The following is a 17,017-nucleotide window of genomic DNA, read 5'->3' on the forward strand; positions in this document are numbered from 1 at the left end:
CTCTCCAAAAAATATTTTACTCAAATATATTACATATTTGAAGATCAAACCCGTGCATGTATTAAAATAGTACATGTATTAACCCAATATATGAAAATTGCAAACTCTAAAAAAAGAAACAAAACTAAACTAAACAAAACAAAAAGAATTATAAAATGATAATATTTTATTATTATTTTGTCTCAAATTTGCATAAGTCAATATGTGAATTTTGCTTATATAAAAAAATGGATATTTAAAAGAGGTGATTTTATATATGTTATTATAAAACTTGTGTTTTATAGTTACAAAATTATGCCAAGATTTAATAAAGAAATCCACTGTTTAATATTTTATATATAAGACTTGTTTACAGAAAACAACAACACGTATTTCTTTCTGTTTATGACTCAAAACAGAATGCTCAAGATTACACTAGAAGCAATATATATCAACTATGATCACAAAACCAACATTATACCAACACTGATCCAACTATCAATATACAGCACCTTCCAGATCAGATATAACGCACGAATCAACAAAATAAGCAAGAACAGATATATCAGGAGATTACAAGAATCATATATGAACAAGAAAATAAAAGAAAATAGGAAAGCAAGAAAAGAACAAACAGAGATATTTGATTCGACCCTAATGGTCTACATCCACGGCAGGAATGGCCTCAAAGATCTTTATTGATGAATCAAATCAATCACAGAGAAGTCTCAGTTCAGATATATACAGAAACACTCAGATCTCACAAAAAAATCACACCGATTTCTTCCCTCAAGCACAAACCCTAGAAAACCCTAAAATCGCCCCCTTTCCCTCTCTGTCTCTTATTCTCAACCGATATACAAAATGAATTCTGCATTAGGGTTACAAGGAACAAGATGTATACATATGGTGCATCAGATTTGTAACACGTGTATCGGATCCAACAGCTCAGCTCATATACTCGGATTAAAGGCACAAGCTCCTCACGTGCCTGTTGAAATCAGATTTAAAGCTTCACGAGACCCGTTCAAGTCACAAGCTCTACATACACTTAAACACAGAATAAACCATTAGTAATTAAATAATCAGCAGATAAGAAATGATTTGACATACATATTACATATGTATATGTATAAACCAACGTGGATGCTATAATATGAGTTTCAGATGTGCAGATAGACATCTATTTGAATAGAAATAGTGAAGAAAGAAAGATGAGTCTTGAATTAAAAGGTATTAGATAATGAAAACGAAAAAATTAAAAGAAAAAACATTCAAGTATCAAAAAAATAAAAATTATTGTCGATCTATTCCATGGGTCGGAACCATCGGTCCAGTTGCATTATCCTTTTAGAATTATTACAACTATTATGCAACTGGCAAAGCTGAAATTTCAACTTGATTGGAATTTGGATTGATAAATATGAATAACAGATAGAGAAATGAAAGTTGTAGTTGTGAATATATAAGTATTACGTAATTATTTTTTAAAAAAATTAAATAAAAATGAGAGTTATATAAAAATAATAATAATAATTTTTTAATAATAAATCTTACTTTACGCACTCTACAATTATATATAGTATTATTAAAAAAATAACGGTACAGAAAGTTTTCCGTAGATGTTTCCATAGGCTTTTGAATAAAAAAAAAAATTGTTTAGGCAGGAGACAACTCAATTATCAGTATTCAATTATTTTGTTCAAATATTCCTAATGGCTGATAAAAAGAAATGTGTTTAATTCTAATGTTACTCACTATCTTAATTTTTATTATTTTTTTATTATTTTATGATATAATATTAAATAATTAAAGATTATTTATTATATTTTATTTATAAATCTATTATATAATATCTTATTATAAAATGATGAGAAGATAATAAAAATGAATAAATAATGAATAGATTTTTTTCATTCTAAATACTCAAACTTGGTGTCTTGTTTCAAGTAGTATTATTTGAAAGTTTTTACATTACAAACTATCTACATAATATGATTTAAAAAATTCAAACTTATCTTTTAAATAAAATTACGTTGAATATTTTCTGGTATAAAGAATTTTAAATAAAACTATTCTTTCTTCAAAAGGTCAAACTTCATGGGACAAAAGGTCGCGTCAATTCAAAACTCATTATTTCAAAACTTCAAAACTCCAATTTATTTCAGTGTATTTCTAACAATTTTTTTATAAAAAAATTGTAAAAGTTATAAAATAAAATTAAAAAAATATATATGGATGATAAATTACAACTAAAATCTCATATTATTTTATTAAATGATCATATAATATAATTTAAAATAAAAATTCTATACACAGTCATTTTTATGTATTCCTTACATATATATCTATTAATGTGATTGGTTGTATTATTTTTTCTTAATATAAACTAATTGTTTTAGCCAATCACATCATTAGAGTGTATAAAAAATACGTAAAAATAATTATATATAACATAATTTTAAAACCATGTATAACTCTTAGATGTAACAGATAACATATAAGAATAGGAAACAATAAGTGCTAAACAACTTGAAACAGCAAAGGATGAGAAAAATACAATTTTTCATATATATTTTCGGTGCACTAAGTACTAAGTATATATTAAATAGATATCATAAAAGTAAAATTCACGAACTTATGATTAAATATGATATATTAAATTTATTTTATAATAAAATAAAAAAATTTAGAATCTTATGTACCATAATATATTATGTCAATTTATAAAAATTTTCTTTTAAAAAACTTTGTAGATGAATTGTTTCTTTTTCATAAAATCATTTTTTATCATTTTCTAGTGAATTAGGTATTTGATTTGGAGTAATGCTATTTTGTCGCAGTCGGCCATGTCCACAGGCTAAATGTTATTTTTTAATTTTTTATTTCTTCTTCATATTTTTTAAACATATTTAAATATTTTTTAAAACAATTAAAATATATATGTTAATATACTAAAATTTATTTTCTTAATCATTAAATAATAATAATAATAATAATAATAATAATAAATTAAAATACAAAATGAATGGACAAATTCATGATATATTAGCATTTTCCTTTGATTTGGGTCAAATCGTAATTACCATCTAAGCTCCGTATATCTGGGCCTCCGGCTCTATTGCGCGGTCGACGAACAGCGAAAGATGGGGATGGAGGCAAATTCAGCTGGGCAGACACCTACAGAGACGACGCCAGAGCACGTAGACGCCTTGCTTGAAGTACACACAACTTCCCATCACTTTTATCTTTCCTTTCCTCTTCTTTCTCCTTCTTCGTGCAATTTCTTTTTTCTTTTTGTCTATTTCACAGGCTGCTAGATACGATGATCTTGACGACCTCGTTAGTTTAGCTTCTGTTGGTGTTCCCCTTGATTCCAGGGACTCGCTCGGCCGAACAGGTTACAAATTTAGTATAAAGCTTTCCTCTCTCTGGTTGTATCTGCTGCATATGAAAATTTGAACGTTTAATTGGCTCATTATTTATACTAAGGAACTTTCTTAAATTTATGCCGTTTATATATATTTTTTTAGAAAGCATTATCCGTTTTCTTAATTTATTTTTAATAATTTTGTGTAAAACGAAATGATGTTAAAGCAAAGCTGATTGAGCTGTCAATCTAAATCTCATTTAGAGAAACCAAGTATTGATCGGGATTAGGTGGGATACAGTTTTGCAAGAACGAATTTTGATCATCTTTTAAGTTACACTGAAGGATTGTATTTATTTTTGGGCTGATTTCGAGGCTTGATGCTTTGAAGTTTTAAACTTCAATGGTCTTTCAGTGAGCCGAGGAACATGTTTCAATGCGTCAAGTTCCCCTTGAATTTCTAGGTAAATTTTTGGCAATTGAGATTTTGGATTCAATCTTTTATTACTACCTTTAAAATTAACTTTACACGGCCAGTTATCAGATTTTAGCTTCACTACTCAACTCTGCTTCAGGAAATAGGTGATGATCAAATGCCCTGGAATCCCATATTGATAGTTATGAATCTCTCCTCTTTCAGGCATGTCTAGTAAGTTTAAAGACTTTATAAGTCACTAGGGTCAGGCCTAAGTCTTTATGATTGCCAAAGTACTAGTATGAAGTCTACTGGATAAGATTCATGCAATGTTTAGTTTGGTTGACATCACCAACTTGGAATACCAGGGGCGCACTTCGTAAACATTTTTTGGGGTTTAGCTTTGGTTCAGGAAACATGACAAGATCTGAGAAAGCAATCTTGAGTACAAGAATTTCTCTTTGTGGTTATAATTCCTCGAAGTGAAGCAAAGTTTCCCTCCTGAGCAGTAAGGTTATCAACCTTTCAAGTCATGAGCAGTTGGCTTTGGTAGCACAAGTCAACAATGATAGAACAGTAGTGGAGTATGTTGCTTCTGCAGCCTACAACAGGGTTGATGGAATTTGGAAATAGAAGAGTGGTGTTGACTATTAGCCATACATATGAATGGCTGGGACAAGAACCTAATGTCTCTTTTTCCCCCACCTTCTCTGCTGGCATTCACCCAAGTGGTAACTGATGACTGTTGAGGTGCCTTGAATTTAAGTGAGGATTTATGGAATACTATGCACCGTAGTCACCCAATAGCTTCACTTATCCTAGTCTTGTGGGATAAGACTTTGTGCTAGTCCAACACGCGAAAGAAGTTTCTCCTTAGGGTCAAAGCATTTAATGCTTTTCACTCCTTGCTGCATTGTTCTTCCTAATCCTAGCCAAGTTTTATATATGAGGTGGCATATTTATATTGTAAACATGCTGTACTTTTCAAGTTTGGAAATGGCAATTTTTTGCTAATTTGATGCATCTACAGAGAGAGAGAGAGAGAGAAGAAAGTCTCCGTTTCTTAGTTTCGTCCGCAAAGCCACAAGAGAGAAAAAAGGAGACTAAGATTAGATTTTTGTCTCATGTGGGGACATTAGAAAAAGTTCCCTTTTGTATAAAATTTTCCTATTGTGTGTGAGTGAGATTTGCCTGTATTGGGGCATTGGATTTGAGTATTTTATCAGTGCTCTCTTGTACGTCATCTTTTGGTTAGTAAATTACTTCATGATTGTCTATGATAGTGGATTTAGGTTTTTAAAGTCCAATAATTTAAATCTTGTGCTTGATGATTTTTATTCTTCTCTTTTTCTACTTCTTGGCAATCCTAAAATCTTCATTTTTCACAATACTGACACTGAGAGTGAGCATCATATATCAGATTTTGGTATACTGTTGCAATTGGTTCTTTAGAAAGAAAGTGTTTCTTTCATTTGCCAAGAGTTTTTGGGGAATAACATGTTTTGGAGGCTGTTCTTGTTTTGGAGGTTGGTGAAGAAATAGTGTCATATGTTATGGTAATTAGAAGCCAACAGCAATTGTTTAGGGTTAACTGATATGGTGCTTTGAGGTGAAAGCTAAGTGGAGGCTAAACGTGATTAGCATGTTATAAGTGATTTTCATTGGGCCAGATTTTCATATCTACTGAAAATTTTGAGATGCACTAGATTTGTGATACACTTGTTTGCATGTGGTAATATTGTGTATATCATTCTTCAATATTTTAGATGGTGTCTGGAACAATCTTTTTCATGTGCTCATCAGCAGTTGTTTTTGTTTAGATTCTCAAAGGCCATTGGTGAAACTTGACTTTTAGGATACTATTATCTCGCACTAATTTAGATTGCATTGTTTTATTCTGCTAATCATGGTTTGATCTGTGTTTGACCTTCCTGCTGATATTTGATTGCAGCACTTCATATGGCTGCAGCTAATGGACATCTTAACATCATAGAATATCTTATCGGCAGAGGAGTGGTGAGGAAACCATCTTAGAAACTTATTTGTTGTTTATCAATTTCCAAGTTAAAGAATCCTCAAGAGACAGATATTTGATAATTATTAAATTACAAGTTTTGTCTTTGATGTGTTCGCTTTGTTTAGCTTTCAGCAATCTTGTTTGTTCAATACTCTGTGATCAAGCTAATCTTGGGCTGCCATATTGTACACTTGTACCGTTTAGCTCAAAAGGGGTTTTTTTTTTTTTTTTTTTTTTTTTTTTTTTTTAAGCACTTTTTTCCTAGGAAATTTTGAACATACAATTGAGTATATCATATCTTTGCTTATATTAGCTAGGTTCCCAACTATGGTTCTCAAGTTGCAGCTTTGAACTAAAATAAGAAAGGAAAATCATCCGTTGCTTTGATGGCTAGTAAGGTACAAGCTTGTTTACATAGCTTCCACGTCCTGAATGTCAGTTGAGCGAACAACTGTTATCTATGCTTATATTACCTAGGTTCCCAACTATGGTTCTCGAGTTGCTGCTTACCTAAAATACAGAAAGGAAAATCATCTGTTGCTTGGTTGGCTAGTTACGTACAAGCTTGTTTACATAGCTTCCACATCCTGAATGTCAGTTGAATGAACTATTTGATTGATCCATCATCCCCCTGAAGTAATGTTGTGCTAGTTTTATCATCTGCATGGTTTCCCTCTATTGATGATATGACGTCTTTGCTATAAAGGATCAATACAAGTTTCCTTCCGGCTATCTGCCTGCAGTCTGCTTATTAAAGCAACTACCTTGATTTCTATTACTCATGCATGACAGCTACTCCAAATATGTTTGAGAGAGAGAGAGAGAGAAGGGAGTGGGAGTTTATAAACATTCCTTACGCTGAGTTAGGGTGATTGTTGTGATCCATGTACTTATTTATTGATTTAGGGAATTTTCTGTTAATTAGGTGTTTGTTTAGTACGCCCTTCAAAGTATATGGAGCTGCAGTGTTTGTTGTCTACTTATATTCACTTTTTTTTTACTTGTGGCAACCAAATGACGTTTGCATGGTTTCCTTTGTGCAATTGAGTTTTAGCACCCACACAAGAAATGGGATGAAGGATAAGTTCTTGAGTTCATAACCCACTGGGAATCTATGAACTTGCCAATCACAAACATTCCTTGCTGTTTTTGTTCATATACGCCATGATGGAGCTTAAAATTCGGTTAAAACATGACTTTCGGATTCTTTAAAATCTTCCAAAAAACTGATTATTTAGAAATGCTGCACATGCTGGAGGTTAAGATTGTTATATTATATACATGGAACGGTTCTATGAATGCTTGGTACTTTTGTCTGAGCAGGATCTTAATGCTTTTAATGAGGAGAAGAATACACCTCTTCATTGGGCTTGCCTCAATGGCCATCTGGAGGTAATTATCATATTCCCTGGGCCTAGCTAATAAAATGCAATTTTGCTGTTCCTTGACTTCTGCAAATGTTTGCCCCTTCAGGTGGTTAAGAAACTGATATTGGCAGGAGCAAATGTGAGTGTATTAAACAGGTGCGATATATGTATACTCCGGTCAATTATCTGCCTAATGGATCAAATCTTGTACTTATCAACAAAAAGAAAATCTTAACTTCTAGTGTTAGAGTCTGAGTGATAAACACTTCTCTATTTTTTTCTAATTTCGTAATCATCATGATCCTGGGTGTTCAGCTATGAGAAGACTCCAATGGATGAGGCCGCAAGTAGGGGTAAAATGGACATCATTGATGCTATTAATGAAGCAGTGGCACAAGTTGAACTTACTGGTATCAGGGTTTCCTAATGCAGGACTTTCCCAATAGAAGTCAAACTTATGAAAGATTTACTGCTGTTTTCTTTTTGTTAGAACAAAAAAAAAAAAAGTGTGCCGTGAAAATTTTGAGGATAGCTGTTGAGTCTCTTCTGGCTTTTTTTCATAACCGAGTGTTACTGATTTTAGTCATCTTACACTATAATATACGAGCTTTGATACCGACGGAGGAATTATAACTTGTTTCTTTTTATTTCTTGTGGATCGTTTCAACTTGCATAGAGTAAATTGTTGAGGTAGCGTCTTTCTTTCTTTTTTTACTTTTCTTTTTTTTCTTTTTTGACTAAAAGATTTAAGGGCGTTGAACTTCTGCTGTTTACTAGGAAAAACAAAAGCATCTCATTTAGGCATGGAAAAAATAGACTACTAATTTAATGGAGGAATGGAGTAATTGTTAAGGCTTTTTTCTTTTTCCTAAACGAATATAATTTATATATATATATATAGAAAGAAAGAAAGATAAATTCTACTCATTGTCCTCAAATCTTACATTATACATAATTTTTTAATTTTTTCTCTTACAAAATGTGTTATGTATGAATGATGAATAGAAAAAATCTACATTGCTTGGTCTTCAAGAAAAGAGACTTCTGACATTGCTCCAGCATCACAGCTTATTTGCATCTAATCTCTAATTTCATATTGATTTTTAGATCTTGGGAAGTGAAAGTAACTAGTGATAAGAATATGAAAAATTCTACTCATCATCCTCATATTATATATTATATATAATTTTTTTTTCTTTTATCAAATATATGACGTGTGAATGATGAGTTGAAGAATTTAATTAGTTTAAAAAAAATAAAATTAAAAGTAAATATGATGTGGACCTGTGGTGAATAAGGATAATGACTTTTATATTTGGGCTTTATCTAATTACTTGGTTTAATAAAATCTCATTTACTTATTAAAAAAATGGTCATTCACAAAGAACACATTTAGACGAATGAATAAATTTATTTATCATTTCTTTTTTTCATAATCTCATGATGTAGTATCAGATGATGTATTTAGAAGTGAAATATAATAAATAATTTCTAATCATTTAATACCACATCATAAGATGATGAGAGAATGATGATCGAGTAGCAACTCTAGACGAATAAGTGGTGCAAGAAGATTATGGATTTCAGAGTGGTATTAGAAAAAATAAAATAAAATAAAATACTTGGATATACTTCTGTAGTTGTTCATATGAAACACGTACCAAAGTTCAATTTAAAACACCGAGGAAGGAACATATATAGTCCATAATAAAGAACATTAATATGCTATATATTATTGAATATAATAAATGTTCAAAGACGTACTAAATCACATCATTTTCTGTTTTAATTCCTTGAAGAAATCTATCTTCATGGTTATAAGGTACAAGTGGCCGCTTCCTCCACATATAAGATCGAAGACGTAGAAATATATTAATGTACGTAACGTTCACATGCGACGGAATTCCTGCATGCACTAGATCTCATGTGGTTCGATTATCTGCCCTATTTCTTGGTCTTTAAGGGCAAGTGCCGTTTATCCAGATATGTCTCCCCATTTATTTCTCTTTTTTGCATTTATATTGTGAAAAAAGTTAGGGATCCCGCTTGGAGCTACCATTTCTCTCTCTCTTATTTCTTTTCTTTTTTTATTCTTTATTTTTAACTTAGTGATTAAGAAAATATTATTTAATAATATTGTGAAATTTTTTTCTTTTTTTAAAATATTTAAAAGTGTAAAAAAATGATGTGAAAAAAATTAAAACGCCTAGCGGGAGCTTCAGTGGTGGGCGAAGACCCACCAGCTTATATCATATGTACTATCATATAAGGTCTTTGATAGATCTCCCCGCTCCTGATCATCTGGTATCACTCGAAGATTTTCTTTGAAACATTTGCTGGCTGAGCAATTAGTAGTTATATATCTTTCTTTCATTGTCATCCGAGGGCTCATATGCCAGCTTCAAATTAATGTTATTTTCATTATCACAGTACTTGATCGATCCGTCTACTTTGCATGCTGCACATCACTCAACTGTTCAAAGATTTTCAAATACAAAATCCCCAGCCTTTATATAACAAACTATATATATAGGAATATGATTATCATGATCTTCAAAACTATAGGAATATGATGCTAAAACTATAGGATTTCGATATAAATACACACTGAAAAACGCAACAAAATCTGGGGAATGAAGGAAATTAACCCATTTTTCTCTTATGCCCGTTCTCGCCATAAAATTCTTAACTTTCCAGTAGTTATGTTCTACAGATTCTCAAGTTAGTTTAATGTTCTACAAAATTTTCCACTTCTTATGTTTTTAATTTGCTTGATTAGTATTGCTAATGCCTTAATTAGCACAACAGGCTAGAATGAAGGAAATAATTATTCCCGACCCACAATGTTGATTTGGACATCAATAAAATGCTCTCCGCATTCATCTATAAAATAAATAATAAATAAAAAGATATATAGAGATTTACGTGGTTCGGCATAAAAGCCTACATCCACGAATTATTTGAAGGCAAAATCCACTATGATGGATAATTTTAAAGTCTCTCATGGCCTCACATATCGTCGCTCAATACAATGAAATCTAGATTTCAAGAAGTCGTAGAGAGCTTGTGGAGAGATCTAGTGGAGGCGCTATGTGCAATGGAGTTTTTGTCCCTAGGGCCTCCCCAGCCTATGAAGAGCTTCTTACTTATATAGGGTCTATTTTCTTCCTTGGAGTAAAAGAATCCAACTTTTCTTGTAAAGCCTTTTTTTAATTGGAGTCTGAGTCAACTTCTTTTGATTTATCTCTTCCTTGTCTTTATCTCTTCTCTTATTATTAGTGATAGGTTTTGAAATGGCTGGACCCAGTCAATTTAGTCCCCATCTAACAAGTATGAAGCTAGACCAATTAATTAATGCAATTTCCCGTCATGACTCTCTCTTAATCAGTGCAAACTAACTCGAGAGTCCGACCTTCATATGTTGAAAGAGGAATGGTTCCTTTCATGTGGGAAATAAAACTAGACAAGTTAATTTTAGGCTTAAGTCCTAAGTACTAGAGCCATCTTAAGGTGCTTAATTATAATATAATTGCTTGCACTGTGAAAGAAAATTACGTCGCTGAGCGATCTATACAGATTACTTTTGTATAAAATATATGACCCTAGAACTGTTCATTCTACCCATTTTACTGTTTCTACTTGGCAGAAAATTATGACTCGAGGGACTCCAACTTTTGGAGACATTTCTTTTAGGAGGAAGGACTCTAGCTAGTTTACGTTCAATCAAGAAAGGATCATGGACACATGCATGGGATCGAGTTATGAAATAAACAGAACCCATGAATTTCTGTCACTGTTATGGAGTTGCATATACTGTAATATTACAGGTATGATAGTTTGGGTAAATTATTACATGAGAATTTTAAAGCAACGAAAATGACATGATTTTTACCATAACTTCGTATGATTTGTTCTCATTTTCCAGCTTGCTTCTTGTCTTAATCTCCTACAATCCGGGCTTCTGCAGATCATACATATTAGCAGCAAAAAGAAGTTTTTCATGAAACCTGGGCCACTTTGCCGATTCATGGGTTCTTGCATGCTGACAAGTTATTGCTAAAAAATTATTTTTAGACAAGTAAATCTTGGTGTGCTTCCAGAGGCAGATCAAAATTTGAGTAAAACTTCTTTGCTGCAGTTAGACTTTTGTTGAGAAAGGACGAAAGTGAAGGAGTTTGCAACGCATTTGGACACAACCATGCCTATATTTTGTATTGTTTACACTCAAGCACGAGTAAGTTGTATCGTACTTCTATACTTGAAACACAGGAATTCTTTACATCTTTGAGGTTCTGACCATATCCAGATTTTTGGTATCACAATTGATTTAGTTTTCCAGGAGAAGGAAACAGCATAGGTTATGGTTTATAGAGAGATGAAACAAACAACAATGAGCCCTCTTCTCCAAATCGGACAAAAGGCCGAAAGTATCGAAGAACAAGACACACATATATAATATAGGTCCACAAAACCACATCATGAAAGGCCCACTTCACAAAGTTGTGGGGAGCAAACTCAACAACCCCTAGGAGTACTGTCCGTACGCAGTCAATCAAATATAAAATATTTCATCCAACTTTTATGGCAACATTTACTGTGGATATGTTCATAAAATAAGAGTACATTAGTCTTCCTTGCACATTTTCCTCAGAAATTGACTTAACAAGCAGTAAATAGATGCAGGTTATAATTGTCTAGGGCTGTTGGAACTAGACACCGAGAGAGAAAGAGGAATGAACACAGTTGCAGAGAGAGCTCTTAAACATAATGATCGAAAAGAATAATTTTACTTATCATTTTTATATACCATACATTATATTTATTTTAATTTTTTTTTTATATTTTTTATAATAAATATATAGTACATAGAGGATAAGTAAAATAATTTAATTAATTTAATATAAATAAAATATTAAAATATATGATGTGTAATAATAAATAGTATCATCCTTCGTCTGAAAAACCTCTCCCTCGATGAAAGTACAAAAGCGCTCTTCCATTCGCAAGTGTGTGAATAAGGGAACGTGTCGCGCCCATTTATAGAAAGAAACTGTCATGGGAAATGTGAGATAAATAAATGATTAGCTAGGCTGAGTAGTACTCTTAACCATCAGTACACTCAGTACTACTGCTCCATTTTGCTTTCCTGAAAGAAAGGCTAGCTGATCAAAATCCAACCAACATTTCTCTAGCTAGCTGCTCAAAGGGACTTCCACGGAAGTACAAACTACAAAGATGCCTGACTTGAGAAAAAAGATCTTGTAAAAGAGGGTTATAATGGACTTCAAAAATAATAAATATAAGTCGATTTTTAACAACAATATCTTAAAACTAATATCATTTTACAAAAATATTCTTATTTTTTTACGAAATATATGGTATGAACATTACCATGATGTGTGGTCAATTTGTAATTAAATAGATATTTTTTCAGAAGTTCTTCCATTTTTTTTTTATTTAATTTTCCATAAACCAACCAGACTGAGCCACTCAGTTAACCAAAAATATATCGTGGAATAATAAAAATTTTGATGGCATCTTTTCTCAGATTCTCTTCCAGTTTGCCATTGATGTTTACTTTGGGCTGAATGAGAAGTATCCACTTCCGACCAACGAAAAAATTGTAAAGAAACTAAATGCTGCACTTTAGGCCAGAATCCATGATTAAAAACTTTCTCCTTTTGCGGCTCTAGTACGCTTCGCAGCCATGGAAGCCAATAGATTTAAATAACATTTTCTTGAGGACGCATTATACCGCCATTTTCCTTTGGCATCACAAGCATGTCAAAAGAAGAGACACCATTACCCAAAACCAGGGGCTATCCACCCAGACACGATACCATTCACTCCATTACTTTCATTACATAGCCGGATATACACACACACACACACATGTATACATGCATGCATGTATGTATGTATAGATTTCAATAACAAGCCACGCACGAGAAGAATCACGCATGTCTGTAAAACCATGCATTCCAAGAATTCTGCAGCAATTTCCTGATCATATATATTTTTTAGAATCATGCACAGACTTTCTTCCATGCACAAACTTTCTTCCCTACCGACAGAAAACATCACTGGCTTGTTGGAAACATGTTCACTGACAATCGAGCAATCACCCCATACCAAATTACCAATCTTTCACCCAAACATAAATGCGATAACATAATTGCTTTCAGGATTTAGTGACAGATATATATACATCCAGGAAAATTAATATGAACTAAGAATTGTATAGCTCATGCATCCACACAAGTTGAAATAAATATCAAAATATCAGCCTTACAACTAGGTCTAATGTTTTTTTTAGCAAGTCCATCTTGAACCGCTTCTATAACAACCAGACAGCATATCCGAAAAATCATTTGGGGTCAGACAGTGAAAACCAAAACAAAGAAGATAAAAATAATAACCTAGCTATTTGTGTATTATATTTTCAAAACATGAAACGAGTAACACCGTTAATGTTCACATGAAATGTAAAATAGCATCTAGTACTAGTAGGCATAGGCAATAACCTCTCCAAAAGACGCCTTGCAGGAATACAAGAATCTACATTTAAGTCCATCAACACCATCTTTATCACCAGAAGATCTTTTATTTTAAACTAAAGCAGAAAGTCTCTGAAGGAAACGATACACTTTCGGTAAACTAACTACATATACGACTATACCATGATTGCTATACCAATCCATGCACAACATCTGTTGTCATTTCAAGTCCTCAAGATTGGGTAGCCAGAACTAATACAACTAAGCAAGAGAATGCCTTATAATTTTATTTTTTTTTTTTTTTTTTTCCAGTTAATTTGCTTTGTATATGCAAAATACAAAATAAGCATGAGAACCCAGAGAAAGGTATCAAGAATCAAACAACTATCGATGACAGGATACTGCCACTCTAGCATCAGAAGGAGGCGAAAAAAGGAAGGCGATTCTTCAGAGAATGACGTAAATTGGCAACTAATACTGGAAATTGAAATTCTAGCTAGATGAACCTTACTCTACAACTGGATGGCATATTTTGGCATAACAATCAAGCAAAACACTTTAAACCCCACTTTCCCTCTCAAGCAGAGAGAACTTAGTAAATCCCCTCATCAGCCTCGCAACAATTTAATATTGAAGTTATAACAAGCCAATGATTGCATGGAGATGCATGAACTAAATACCAAGTTTTAGTTAAAGATCTATTAATGGTTAGTATATACCTGCATAGCTTTGAAAGGGAGAATCAAGAAATAAAACAACACAACCAATGCGAGACCAAAGTAAAATGGAAAAAGATCTACTAAAGTTCTTGCTATAACTTAAGAACCACAAGTAGGAGAGAAATAGACGCATAAAGTGAGCCCTACAAATTTATTGCTCGTTTAATGTTGACCAACATATTTATGCAAAGCAGTGATAAATGATGTGGGATGCATGGTATGTGTCTATTTCTTTCCTGCTTGAGACCCTCATGTTGGGGTAAGAACTTAAGAGGACCTTGATCCAAAGTAAATGAATACACAGCTCCATCTTACTCAAATGGGAAAAAGATCCTCTCAAGTTCTTGCCTAAACTTGAGTCTCAAGTTAGAGAGAGATAAACACATAATGGATTCTTCAACATTCACTTCTCATTTAGGCCTGGTTGATCCTATCTCATCTTAATATCCAAACACCATAAACAAACACTTTTCAATTTTAAATTTTCAACGTTTTTCATTTAATCATTATCTAATTATTATAACTTTCTCAAACTTTCAAATAAAACACACAAAATAATTAGATTTTTTCAAATCTCAAAATAAAAATAATATTAAAAAATTATATTCTATCAATATTTTAAATTAATAATATTTTTATTCAACTTTTTCTCCTTTTTCAAAATCCCATAAAATATTTTAAATCAAACCATTTCTAACTTATCTCAACTCACTATACAAACCATCCAAACCAGGCCTTAATGTTGCCCAAAATAATTTTATAAGAAGCAATGACTAGTAGGCCCCATTTATGTATTTATTTCTCTCCCACTTAGACCTTCAAGTTCAAGCAAGAACATAAAGGGACCTTGATCCACTCAAATGATCACCCTAGTGACATTTCATAAACAAATGGCAAATGAAAGAACAAAAAATGCTTGAAATGATCTACTCCAAAATATCATGATCATCACCACCAATCCTTTTTTTGTTGCAAACCAATCTTTCTTATTGGTTAAAAACAATGTGCAGAATTTTGGATCTTTCACCAGGAAGGATACTAACTTTTAGGTGCTCGAAAAAATTATTTACATGTGTTTATCCAATATGTTAAAATAAAGGACGCATAAACACTTGTTCTCAAATGCACCTAATAAAGAAAGGAACACAATAATAGGCCCGCACCTAAACAGAGATGGAAAAGTAGAATAATCTTAACAACAGTAAAAAAGCGATATACAAGTGAATGTTAATACAATCCACGTGTTAAAATTCAACTACTTGAAATTAATTTGCAGACATTCAAAGTGGACAGCATGTGAGGTGAAAAGAAAATCCAAGCAGGCACTGAATACAGACACCTCGTTGTCAAATCTAGATTAGTCAACATTTGCATGCTAAATCATAGCCAAACGGTTAAGTCACATATACCTGCAGCATCTCAAGGAATAAAGTATAAAATGGAATCGTTTACGCATCCCCAACAACAACTATTCTAATAGCTAAATGATTAAGAATACATTTAAAATAAAAGAAAAAACCACAAAATCAAACAGTTGAAGAAAGACTCATGATTACACTGTATAGTTCGTACTTATGTTAAGACATATACAAAAAAACTAAGGAGAACAAAAACAAGCAAATAAGCAAAAAATATTTCAATACAACACAAAATCTTTTAAAAAAAAAATTTAGGCATGCACGCTAATTGAAACTATAGTGCACTACATCATAAGTGAGTGCAAATTCAGCATCAACTCTCTAAAAATCTATGCTATTTAGTGTATTTGAATTTTAGTATGAAAGCCAAGGTCTACTGCAACTGAAATTCAAGACCGAATACATATCCCAGACAAGCACAACTAAAGAAGCAAGCAGATCAAGCATTCATGAATGCTCACAGTAGCACGTTTGTCCACACACTGCAAAAATGTAACAAGCATGCGCTAATGTGGCTTGAAAACGACATTCATATGATGTAATGCTCTTTCTTTGACAACCAATGATGGCGACATTACAACTACTTCCCATGCTAAAGTCTAAAGCAGCACGATAATTATGATATTCACATTTACTTCTTGTCGACAATGAACCAAACTAACCAAACAGAAGAAAACTATTGCAATATAACGTTCAGTCCCAACCATAAAGTATGTACGATTGGAATAATATATATACCAGGAAGGAAAAGGAAACGCACAATATACTTTATGAATGGGAAATGTCTAGCACAAGAACACCAGGTATAGAAGCAAGACAAAATTGGAAAACATATAAAAGTAGGGTTGATGCCACGATTTTCATGGATGACTAAACCTTTCCCTTTAATTACACTGTAGGGTTCACCTTTGAAAAATATAACCCAAGAGCAAAAAGAATAACAAAAATAATTGAAAAGGCATCGAAGACCAAAAAGTATATAGTTGTATATCATTATCACAAATTTCTATGAACTTATTATTATGAGAAGTTAGAACGTTTTTTTTTTTTTAAGTCTTTACTTTCCATTAATTCTTCAGAAACACATCGTCATTAGGATATAATGATCCTGATCACATGGTAATTGTAATGACTAAAGCATGTAGGCGATAAACAAGAAAATCAAAACCATCTGTAGAGTTGAGAGCATAATATGGGTTAATAAGATTCAAAGAAAATCAAAACCATCTGTAGAG

At 32.3% G+C, this 17,017-nt stretch overlaps 1 protein-coding gene across 1 annotated transcript; it reads left to right on the forward strand.

Moving 5' to 3' along the window:
• The first annotated feature begins 3,055 nt into the window (after positions 1-3,055).
• On the forward strand, positions 3,056-7,795 carry LOC122291944 (ankyrin repeat-containing protein P16F5.05c). Its single transcript, XM_043100009.1, has 6 exons — positions 3,056-3,200; positions 3,292-3,379; positions 5,716-5,780; positions 7,105-7,173; positions 7,255-7,304; positions 7,464-7,795. Exons 1-6 carry the CDS (start codon positions 3,126-3,128, stop codon positions 7,573-7,575), a joined length of 459 nt encoding a protein of 152 aa, XP_042955943.1. The 5' UTR covers positions 3,056-3,125; the 3' UTR covers positions 7,576-7,795.
• Positions 7,796-17,017: the final 9,222 nt, after the last annotated feature.

Source organism: Carya illinoinensis, chromosome 13 (genome assembly GCF_018687715.1).
Source record: "Carya illinoinensis cultivar Pawnee chromosome 13, C.illinoinensisPawnee_v1, whole genome shotgun sequence".
NCBI lineage: Eukaryota > Viridiplantae > Streptophyta > Magnoliopsida > Fagales > Juglandaceae > Carya > Carya illinoinensis.